Below are 11,573 nucleotides of genomic sequence, written 5' to 3' on the forward strand. Positions count from 1 at the left end.
GTGACCATTTTCTTGGGTGAAACTGATTATTTGGGTACATTTAAGGCCTGTTTCAAGCCTGGTTGTGAGACAGAAACAGCCTAGGTTACTTGGTCAATAATCTGTGCTGATAATTTTTTTTTTAAAGTGTTATTCTGCTCTTATCATTGTTTTGTCAGTTGTACACTACCTTGGGAGTCTTGACAGGTTGAACAATAATAAATATTTTAATAAGATAAATAGGTAATAAATTAATTAATAACATGACCATAATTACTGTATTTTGGATTTTGAATGTAACGGTTTCGCTGCAATATAATTAGCTGTAACAATTCAAAACACTTTTTAAAGAAGTGCCTAACCCTTGATTCTGAACGTTCACAGTTTTCCTTAAACCTTTGAATGGAAAGAGTGGGGAAAAGGAACAAAGGCATTCTTTCAGTTTTTCTGGAGTTAATTAGTAGTGGTTCACATCTCTTGACTGTGCCAGATATGAAAGGCTTTGGGGAAGCAGTAAGATGATTTTGCTTATGTAAGCTGCTGACGGGCAGGAATTTTTTTTGCTTGTTTTTGCTGAAGTAACTCTTTAAGGTTTTGTTGTTAAGAATAATTTAATACTATACACAATAAATATTTTTGATCGTAGGAATTTACAAGCTCGGGCTCAGCAAATACAGAAACAAGCAAAGTTACTGGAAGTTTGGAAACAAAGTACAGGTGGACAGAATATGGTTTGACATTCACAGAGAAGTGGAACACTGACAACACGCTAGGCACAGAGATAACTTTAGAAGATCAGGTGAGTATTAAGCATTAAGACAGTAATTCATCAATTCTGTAGGCATTCTTTCAAACTATAAATTTAAATTTCTTTTTCTGTTCAGCTTGCACATGGACTGAAGCTGACTTTTGACTCCTCATTCTCTCCTAATACTGGGTAAGGAATGAATAAAATTGTATAGCAGAGTGATCTTATGTTTAGTTACCTGGAATACTGACAAATTCTTTAATCCTTCTCAGTCTGGAGAAGATTTAGAAACTATTTCCATGTGAGTCAGGTATATCTGCCTCTTCAATCAAGTCTTCCTCCACTTAAAAAAAATGAACTTAGTCATATTAAGCAAATATTGAATCTTTTTGTAATACTTAATGTATATTTCTGTCTAATATGCATATGCAGTTCTTACATGACAGACTAATAATATCAGTGGTTATCAGTACAAAGTTTAATTAGTATTTATTAGTATTATGTGCCAGTTAGCACCAAACTCTAAAAAGCTCACCTGAACAATAAGAAACATGTTTTTCTCCAAGGCTGTAGCACCATATAGGATCCGTTGGATGCAAGGGTTTTATTTCTGCAGTTTTTTTCTAGCAGGCTAGGAGGATTAAACAGCTGGGAGATTATATGTCATTAATATCTGTGTGCATGTCTTTGTGTGTGTCCCTTCATTTTTTTCATCCTTTGCAAATGCTGCTTATGTCACAACATGATAAAGCTGAAAGTAGCATGTTGTATTTCCAGTAATTAAGGTCATAGTTATAATGTTTATGCTCTCCCTGTTTAAATTGTGGATGCTCACTTCAAAAGACTGGTTGCACCTTCAGCATTTGACTTCACACTATAAATATAGGTTGTCCTACCAATCCTACTATATTAGAAAAGATCATCATCAAAATAGTCATAATATTGGCACTTTGAATTGAGTGAGTTATGAGCTATTTTCTGTTTGTATTAAAATTCCAGTGAATGGAGGGTAAGTGCTGTGGTTAGGATCAAGGTGCTTAAATTATGCTTAAATTATGGAAGGAGGGAAGGAAAGATGAGTCAGTTACCTGGCCAGCAGAGACTTGGGAGAGTAGATGGCAGTTGTCCTACTCATAAGCAGTAGCATCACTGGTGGGTGCAGGGGATGCGGGCTGCACCTGATGACACCCCAGAAGAGGGGGTGACACCCAGTCACCTCCACCCCCCACAGTCACTCCTTGGGTCTGCATGGGTGCTTCTCCAGGCCTTGGGGAGGGTCTTCGGCCCATGTAGGTGGCTGTTGCCTTGGCTGTGCAGCCATTATCCCCAGAAGCCCCACCCCTTCTGCAACGGATGACACCAAATGTAGGTACACCACTGCTCATAAGTAACACCGTGCAAGCTGAATGAAAGCTTATCTATCCCCTAACTGACCTGGAGTGAACACTGACAGGTGCAAGAATGAAAGTGGGTGATAATGTTGCCAGTGGGCTACTTGACAGAGTAGTGCCAGAATAGTTTGGCCTGCCACAACTGTTTGGCTGGGTCAGATAAACTTGTCTTCTCACAAGGAAATTGAAGGGAAGCCAATGACCCTTGAATTAATGATGTGGTTAAATGACACTCTTCATTTAAAGTACTGTGAACATGCTGATAAGAATGTGAGGCAACATAATGCCTGCTACTGATAGTGCTTTTAGGCACTGAAGCTTGTATCATGATCTGTTGAGCTCTGAGGTTTTGTCTCCCCTTCAGAATTAAAATTCCAGCACAAGTAAGTGAGATTAAGATATGCCACTAGACTACTAGTGCTCACTTTCGTGGGTTGAATTCGGTATCAGAAGACAAACATTTATGCCAGAAATGCTTCAAAATATGCAGCTCTAGCTGGAAACAGAAACTGTTTCTTTGGCACCCTCATTTTTGAGCTACTCTAATAACTAGTTGAAATATTAATCCTCTCTGTGAGTCTCTTTAATACAGGAGAGTAGAGCTTTCCAAAACCCCTTGCCCAGCTGACCTTCCACTGGTGAGGGTATATCCATGTAACTTCTGGTCACTGAATGCCAGCCCTGTTCTTCTTCTCTTTTGGGAAACAAAATGAGGTTGGGAGGACTTGGTATCCTTTACTTTTACCAGCTTGGGCAGGAGGAGAGGAGAACAATGCCAAAAGCTCTCAGCTAGGGTTGCCAACATGAAGGCAGAGTTCTAATTACGATGGAACTGCTATTTTTTTCAAGCTTGGCTGCAGGAGCTGTACTCCCTCTGACTTATCTCTGAATGGGGGAAAGGAAAGCCAGTCTTGGGAGGGGGGGGAGTCCACTTGGTGCTTCAGCCAGAGAACTCAGGGACTGTGGCAGAGTCTCCTGATACTGTCTGGCCTGCAGAGAGCTGTAGAGTGGGAATCCAGTGTTCTCCACCACCCCGACCCTGTCAGTATCATTTTTGCTTTCTGATAAAGCTGCTAGTTGAGGTCAAGAGCCAGCATAGTGTAGTGGTTTGAGTGTTGGAGAACCCTCTGAAGACCAGGGTTCAAATCCCACTGGGTGATGGTGGACAAGTCACACGTTCAGCTTCACAAGGATGGCGAAAGCGCCCCCCCCCCCCAAACAAATCTTGCCAAGAAATCCCTGTGATAGATGATCTGCAAGGTGAACACATTCTGTGGGCCCAGAACAAGTATGTTTGGCATATAATAGCAAGACAGTCATTCCAGTGCATGCTGACTGGAACATAGATGGCATCTTGTTAAGTGTATAGTTCATTTTGAATGGGGTATTTCTGTGTGTGACAGAAATTTTGTGCTCGTGAGAGGAAAGTGAAACATTTAACAGGTTTAGCAGGAGTGAGGAACCTAGGGCCTTCCAGATATTGTTGGAAGACAGCTTCCATCAGATCCAGCCAATGGTGAAGGATTCTGGGAGCTGCGGTCCCAACAATATCTGGAGAGCTACATGTTTTGTCATGCTGCTATATGGATTGGAGAAACTAGCAGGTAGAGTGTCAGGTTGCCTGACTTGCATCTGTTAAAAAACCCTAATAAACATGTAGTAGATGTGTTTCTTTTTTAAAGACCATGCATAATTTAAAAAGAATAAAATACTGTTTTGATTTTAGAAAGAAAAATGCTAAAGTCAAGTCTGGATACAAGCGGGAACATATCAACTTGGGCTGTGACATGGATTTTGACATTGCCGGTCCTTCAATACGTGGTGCCTTTGTCTTTGGCTATGAAGGTTGGCTAGCTGGTTACCAAATGACTTTTGAGACAGCCAAATCCAGAGTAACTCAGAGCAACTTTGCTGTTGGTTATAAGACAGATGAGTTCCAGCTTCACACCAATGTGTAAGTATTGGCATTTTTTTTAAACCAAGGGAAAATGTATTTAAAATGATTAAGTAGCTCAAGTGATTAAAGTAATTTTCACACATATTCTTCATTAAAAAAAAAAAGCCCTGGAGAAAGACATCCATAATGTGGGTTCCTTAGAAATCAGTATGTGTTTTGGGTAGTAGAAAATTGCGCCTTCATTTATTAGAATACATGTTTATTATATTATTTTTATTGATATGCCACTTTCCCCTTTGCCTTGGGACCCAAGAAGCAAGAAATGGTACATCCCAATGTTTAAAAGACATTTCCCCAAAGGTCCCTATTACCTTGAACATAGAGCAATTCTTTATGAGAAAGAGGATGGAGATTATGAGAGATCTTGGTTTCACTATGATTATGAGTGAGTGATGTCTATATTTATTAATCAAAACTAGATACACTGAAGAAACAGCCTGTATGAATATCTTTCCTTCATGCCAGTCTTAGAGTGGGGATAACAGAAGGATTTGGAGTGACTTGCCACTTTGTTGATAGCACCCATTAAAATCTTTGCTATTTCTCTTATGCCAGTAAAGTAACAGAATCACTAAACCATACTTTCTCGAATTTACTGAACTCTCCCATTCCCCTTATGAATTAACTTCAAGCCTTTCCATACTATACAGATATAGCACTATTGTCTCACTTTAATTGCCATGGCTTTGTTCTGTGGAATCCTGGGGTTTGTAGTTTGGGGAAGCACTAGAACTCTCTGGCTGAGAATTCTAAAGGTCCCTTCCTGAACTGAAAATCCCAGTATTCCACAGAATGTTGCCATGGCAGTTAGAGTGAAAATATAGCAGAATAATTTTGTGGTGTGAAAGAGCCCTTACATTTTGGGCCCTTTAGCCTAGCTGGTGGCTCCAATGTCAATGGCATTGTGAATCCATTAATGGGTTTAGTATAAACTTGGAACTATCCTATCTCCCCATCTGTGTAGCTGGGTTCATGGCTCCCTCTGTTAGGGCACCCACTGATATCTGAGTCACCACCCTTCACTGAGCTTAGTATTAACTAGTGAAATGAACAAGCAGAAATCCATGCTTGCCGGGCAATTCTGTATGAAGTAGCTATGCGAAGTTCAGATCAAACTTTTCCTGTTGTGGAGCATATGAAAATTGCTGTGGGGAGGTGTCAGAATTGGAGTAGAGACAGGCTGGACTGTTCAGCCTGGTTCCCTCCTGCTCCTGTTTACCCTGATGAAGATCTCAATACTACTGACTGAAGCCAAGAGAACTCCACCATTGCTCTTCAAGCATATGCTGAACTTCTAGATCAGCTGTTCATAAAGCACGAGGACAGGGAGGAGATCTTCACATCTGAGAAACCAGACTAAGTGGTTTGGACAGTCTTCTTTAGCAGAGTCCTCCCCTTCTTCTTGAAGCAAAAGATCAAAGAGCAAATTAAAAAGGCTCCAAATGGCTACTCCCTCACAAGGCAAGTGAGCCCTGACTATATTGCAGCACTTCTGCTTTCCATCTTCCTGAAGATTCCCCCTTATAGATAGATGCTATTTTAGCAGCCTTGCCTTCTGAGTGGAGTTATGCCTAAAGATGAAGATGCTGCCCTCAAAGATCCTGGGAAATTAAGATGTGACATGACCATAAACAAACACACAAACAAACAAACCCATTAAGCAGCTTCCCTTGTACTTCATTTTCTTATCATTCACATACTAGAATAAAAATTACCTCTTTGCTGGTTAAGAGAGGTTTATGCACATTTTTCAATTATTTTTTATATTTTGGGATTTTTTTGTGTGAAAATTTCATGGAGGGTTGTGCAAAAACATTGCCTTTTGTGCAAAATACTTTTATTGCAAAGCATGTCAGATGGGCTTTTTTGGTACAACCCTTAAAAGGAAAAAAAAAATTGAATACACTCACACACCCCAAAAATCATTATGTGAGAAAATAAGGATAGGGAAGTTCCTCCCTTTACAATAGTCAGTGAAATTGGGAGGCTGCAGCAACTCCCATTAGTGAAAACACTAACAGTATGTTACTGACTATGCAAACTATTCATGTAATGACAGGTTCAGAGGAGATGTTTTTGTGGGCCACTCAGAGTTTTCATGGTCAACTTTTTGAAGGTTTACCTAACTCTTCTTATGCTTGAAAGTGTAAGCAAGGAATCATTCTAAATATTTTCAAATTTTCTAATTAAAAAACAACAACACCGTGGCATGTTTGGAGGACCAGGGTTGTCCTGCTTTCTGCCTGTGACTGCTTAATACATTATCTGAATGTATTAAGGGATGGTATATCATGAAAAATCTTTTTCTTGATGTAACCTTATGTTTTTTGTTTAGGAATGATGGTACAGAATTTGGAGGTTCTATTTATCAGAAGGTGAATGATAAATTGGAAACAGCTGTCAATCTTGCTTGGACAGCTGGAAATAGCAACACTCGCTTTGGGATAGCAGCCAGATATCAACTTGACCCAGATGCATCTTTCTCAGTGAGTAATATATGGATATTCATTTTATTGGAGATTGGTCCACGACTGAAATTGTCTGCTTAACTTTTTAAATCCCAAAAGTACTTTGAGGATGTAAACAGATAATATTCATTTTCATGATTATATTTATTCATTACTGGTGAAGTTTTTTTTTTTTTGCTTCACAAAATTGTTTCTTTATCACATGATGTGAAAGCTAGGAAACAAGCATTGAGAAAAAAGAGGAGAAACTTTTATGAAAGTTGTTGGTTGTTGCTGTGTGTCTTCAAGTCACTTCTATCTTATGGTTACCCTAAGGAAATACTCCATTATAATAAGAGATTCTTTGACAGTAAATCCCCAGTTGGTGTTCACTCAGTGCTACCTTTCATTTTGCCTATTTCCAAATAGATATGTTTGGACTATAAAGCTGTTTTTTGCCATATTTATTATGGAGGTATCCATATTGCAAAAGAGAGTAATATATTCTTATGTATTTGGTATTTTGCCTAGTAGCCTGTAGTGAATAATGGTCACTGCCAGATTATCATATGTGTTCTTGTTGCTGCTACATAGTGATGTGGGAGCATGTGCAATTTGTTGTTATTGCTGTGTGCCTTCAAGTCATTTCTGACTTATGCTGATCCTAAGGTGAACCTGTCACAGTGGCCCAAAAGATATGGACCAAATATAGTGGCTTCCAGCCACTTTGGGGGCATGGCGTTTAGATGATACAACTCCCCAAAACAACTGGAAAGTGCGCCAAGCTGGCCTAAAAAGTAGTTGATTTAGATGGACTCCTGGATGGCATGGCTTGGGACTATGGCGGTGGCCCTCTGAGGCCGCGTGCTTCGTCCCAGTGTTGTCAATGTTGTTTTTCATCTAACGCTAGAAACTCTGGGTTCAATAACAGAAAAAGAGAAACAAAAGAATTACCTCATGAAGGAAGGTTTTATTCAAAACTCATCAGCTGAACAAATAAAAAACTTTTTTTATAACATCATGGCTTAACATGCATTTTGTTCCACATGAACACTGGAGTACCTCTCTCATTTTCCAGCAGTGTTGACTTGGCAAGATTTATTCAGAGTTGTTTGCCTTTGCCTTCCTGTGAGACTGAGAAAGTGCGACTTTCCCAAGGTCACCCAGTGGGTTTCCAAGACTGAATGGGGAAGGCTTCAATATTTCCAGAATGTTTACATGTGTAACTGATCTCAGTAACACTTAGGCGGGGAGCTGCCTCTCTTTTCCGTGTAGCCATGCCGCTGCAAACTGTTGGCGGTGGCGTGAGCACGTCGCTCCTGCGTGGGTCCATCTGGATGGTGCACAGCAGTGACGTCACAGCTGTGTGCGCTGTGTATACGGTGCCGTGCAACGATGACATCCTAGTGACATGCTAGGGTTGTGGGGCATCTGGAAATGGAACCCCGAGGCAACCCTAGCACATCGCCAGGAAGTGCTAAAGGGCCTGTCTGGTCCGGGCCTTAGTCTCTTAAATAAACTTGAATGAGAGAGAACTACACATTCAAAACTCCACATTTCCTCTGTCAGATCAAATAAACTGTCAGTACTATCTGCAATGCAACAAGGACTTTGACAAAGCAGTATTTAACATACACTCACTTTGTTTTGCAGGCTAAAGTGAATAATTCCAGTCTGATTGGTTTAGGATATACTCAGACTTTGAAGCCAGGTATGTGCACATGGAATTTATTTAGTTCTACTTTTCAGTTCAAACATTACTTCCTCTAATAAATGTGTGTGTGTTTATTTTCTCCAGAGGGTTCAGAATAGTGAACAAATCCTTCCAGCTACTCACTTTTCCAATTCTGTAAGGCTCTGCAGTCTTAAAAAATGGTTAGGCTCTAATGCTGAAAATATGGAGGTGTGCATGCTTATGCCATAGAGGGTTTTCTTTGAATTGTGTGAAACAAAAAGTAGTTTTTAACTATACATGTTCCTGGATAGATGACAAGGCTGTATTGGGAAGTTGATGGCAAGTGACACAGGGTGGGTAAAGAGAAGCAATTTCTAGAAAGCCATCTGTTTCAAAACAATACTAGTTCACGTTTGTCTCCACTCTGGAAATTGTCATCTTGTGATATTAAGAGACAAGGCAGTGTGGTGGATCACATTTTCCTTCAAACACAGAGAAATGTATATGGCATCATCCTGCCTCTTTCTTCTGAGGTTAAAGGCAGGGAGAAAGAGAGAGGTTTGTGCCTTTTTATTTGCAAGTCATGAGCCTGGAACTGCTGGGGTTAGAGGCAGGGAGTAAGAGAGAGGTTTGTGCCCTGTTTTGCAAGCCATGAGCCTGGAAATGCTGGTGGCAAAGGGGTGTGTGTGTGCATGTGCCCAAGCTTATTTCCCCATTTTCTATGCTGATACTGTGACCCTTGGGAGACGTTCAGAGAGGGAGATGTAGTGAGGGAAGTGGTTCTTTGTTTCCCCCTTTAGATCTTTTGTAACATGCCCCAGTGTTTGACCCTCGACTTATCCACGGGTCATATAAAATCCATTATTTTGGCCCCCCAAACTGCCCTCGACTTATACATGAGGTCCACTTATACACGAATATATATGCTAAGAACATTTATTAGTAATGTTAAATCTAAAGTAGATAAAGTTGACCAGTCTTTCACTTAAATATGATCAGGACTTAATGCTGTCATTGGTTTGGATTAAAACTGAATTCTTAAGAGGGGAGTTGAGGTACAGTTTTGTTAACAGTGGCTGTTCTTAAGGTGTTTGCAAATCAAAATGTATGAAATTGCTTTGTGTTCCTATTTAATGCTTTTATCTTTTTTCCCCTTCCTGTTTGCCTACACAGGTATCAAATTGACATTGTCGGCTTTATTGGATGGGAAGAATGTCAATGCAGGAGGCCACAAATTAGGTCTAGGACTAGAATTTGAAGCATAAAAGAAGGGATTGTTCCATCACTTAATTCTGACATACTTTACAGTATAGCTACCTTCCGAATTTAGTGTACTTTTCAATGTTTTATGTCTGGGATGCAATTATTGCTTTATGTCAGTCATGTTGAAACTGGTTAAAGAAGGCTAAGCTTCACAATGTGTATTTCTCAGAGAAGATGAGAATATATTTCCCCCACTTCTAGGTCTTTGAGGAATGCTGCTTGATGGAGTTCCATATTTACCATCTATTTTATGAAGGTCCGATTCTAACATTTTCATAAGAAAACAGCTAGTGTAATGGAATACACATTTGAAATCTATGTCAGTCCAGCATAGTGCTCAGAAAAAAGATATTCCTGTCATTGAAGGAATCAGGGTTTTGTTCTATGATGGAGTGTTTAAATTTGTCTGATAAGGCTTAGGCAGACACATCATCCTTGTTTTAAGTCTTACTTAGTTTTTCCTCCCACATCTACAGCTCTCTCTTTACACCAACAGCTTGTCCTTGGAGTGCTTTAGAGTGTTCACATTGTTTAACCTTGGCATATAGAAAGTTTGATGTGATAAAGCCAACACTACTTAAAATTCACATCCTGTGTTGTGGATCCTTTCCCTTGCACTAATTATGGAAAAGCTTGTATGACACAGCCATAGGCAGGGAGAAGTCTTTGTAATTGTAATCACCTAGTGGCATTACATTAAACAAAATGGACTTTATTTTATCCTCTATTCCTTTCCTCCTCCACCACCTTTTTTTAAAGATGTAGTTTTAATGGGTACATCTTCAGTCTTCCATTTTTGTGTGTGTGTGGAGCTAGACCCTAAAATGCTGTACTGGATACTGATAAACAAACAAACAAACAAAAAAAAACAACCCAACTTGAATAAAACATTGAAACTTCATCTCCAGTTGTGTCTGTCTTCCTAAACAATTTAGCATCCTTATCTGGGTATTTATAAAACACTCTTGTAGCTTTTTGCTTTACAGTTTTAGATGAGTATTTTTTTTCTCCATTTGGCATTGCTGGAGAAATAGGCCTGGTAAATTTTCCAGTGCAAACAAAACAAATTGTTGCTGCTAACAAAATATTGACAGTGTATGCTCATTTTCTAACAAGAGTACTGGCTTGCCAGGCCTACCTCTAGCATGCTCCCTTGCATTCTCCCAGCCCTTCCCATGTTTTCCCCTCAGTTGACAACATTCAATAGCTACTGAGCATGCTTAACTGAGCATGGTGTGTGTGTGTGTGTGTGTGTACGTGTGTGTATGTCCCTTCTTAAATTTGATTTTAAAAAGTGAATCTACTTCTGCAAATTTTGGGGTTCCAGTGAGCATGTTAATATGTCACTCTTCTGTTTTATTGGTCCTGTATTGGCTCCAGTTCTGACATGCATCACCTTTGTTTGTTTTCAGAAGGTGTCATGTTTTCTTTTTCATTTTCGCCTATGGCCATACCACCCTGAACACACCCAATCTCGTATGTTTTCTTCTTTTCATCTAGTGCAAATCAGGGATTTTAATGTAGACTTTTTTGCTTATTACACCATATTAATTATGTACCTTAAAGGGAAAATTATGCATACCTTTAGTCTGGTTGCTTGGTGGCGCAGTGGTTAAATGCCTGTACTGCAGCCACTCATTCAAAAACCATAAGGTTGTGAGTTCAATACCAGCAAAAGGGCTCAGGCTCGACTCAGGCTTGCATCCTTCTGAGGTTGCTAAAATGCGTACCCAGATTATTGGGGGCTATTAGCTTACAGTTGTAAACCGCTTAGACACAGCTAGTTCAGTACAAAGCAGTATATAAATGAAGCTGTTCCCCCCCCCCCCAAAAAAAATATTTTGCCCATTGTTTTATGTACAACATTCACAAGAATATCTTGTGGAACTGCTCCTTGCCCTTTGAAGTAGACAAAAATATGGATACAGACCAGTTTTAGTACAACAGCTCATTGTAGAACTTGCAGTGTAATAAAATGCAAAAGTTTTCTTTGCTAAATATGATGCTTTCAGTGCTGATGGAATTTGCAGAGTATTATAGATAGTAACAAAGGCAGGCCACTGATTTGAAGAATTTAAGATTTAGATATGGTAGGAAACAGAGCGAAGGCAGT

General features: G+C 39.7%; 1 protein-coding gene across 3 annotated transcripts in view; it reads left to right on the forward strand.

The window, feature by feature from the left end:
• Positions 1 to 11,284, forward strand: part of VDAC1 (voltage dependent anion channel 1) — a 29,493-nt gene extending 18,209 nt beyond the window's left edge. For all 3 annotated transcript variants that reach the window (XM_089530268.1, XM_089530276.1, XM_089530286.1), the window contains exons 4-9: positions 626 to 778; positions 864 to 916; positions 3,845 to 4,072; positions 6,411 to 6,561; positions 8,176 to 8,233; positions 9,371 to 11,284. In XM_089530268.1, the coding sequence (XP_089386394.1) occupies positions 626 to 778; positions 864 to 916; positions 3,845 to 4,072; positions 6,411 to 6,561; positions 8,176 to 8,233; positions 9,371 to 9,462 (735 nt within the window). In that variant the 3' untranslated portion in view covers positions 9,463 to 11,284. The remainder of the gene's footprint in view (positions 1 to 625; positions 779 to 863; positions 917 to 3,844; positions 4,073 to 6,410; positions 6,562 to 8,175; positions 8,234 to 9,370) is intronic.
• The last annotated feature ends 289 nt before the right edge of the window (positions 11,285 to 11,573 follow it).

The sequence above is a fragment of the Sceloporus occidentalis genome, unplaced genomic scaffold (genome assembly GCF_023333645.1).
Source record: "Sceloporus occidentalis isolate IW3139 unplaced genomic scaffold, rSceOcc1.0.p SCAF_1, whole genome shotgun sequence".
In the NCBI taxonomy this organism is placed as follows: Eukaryota; Metazoa; Chordata; class Lepidosauria; order Squamata; family Phrynosomatidae; genus Sceloporus; species Sceloporus occidentalis.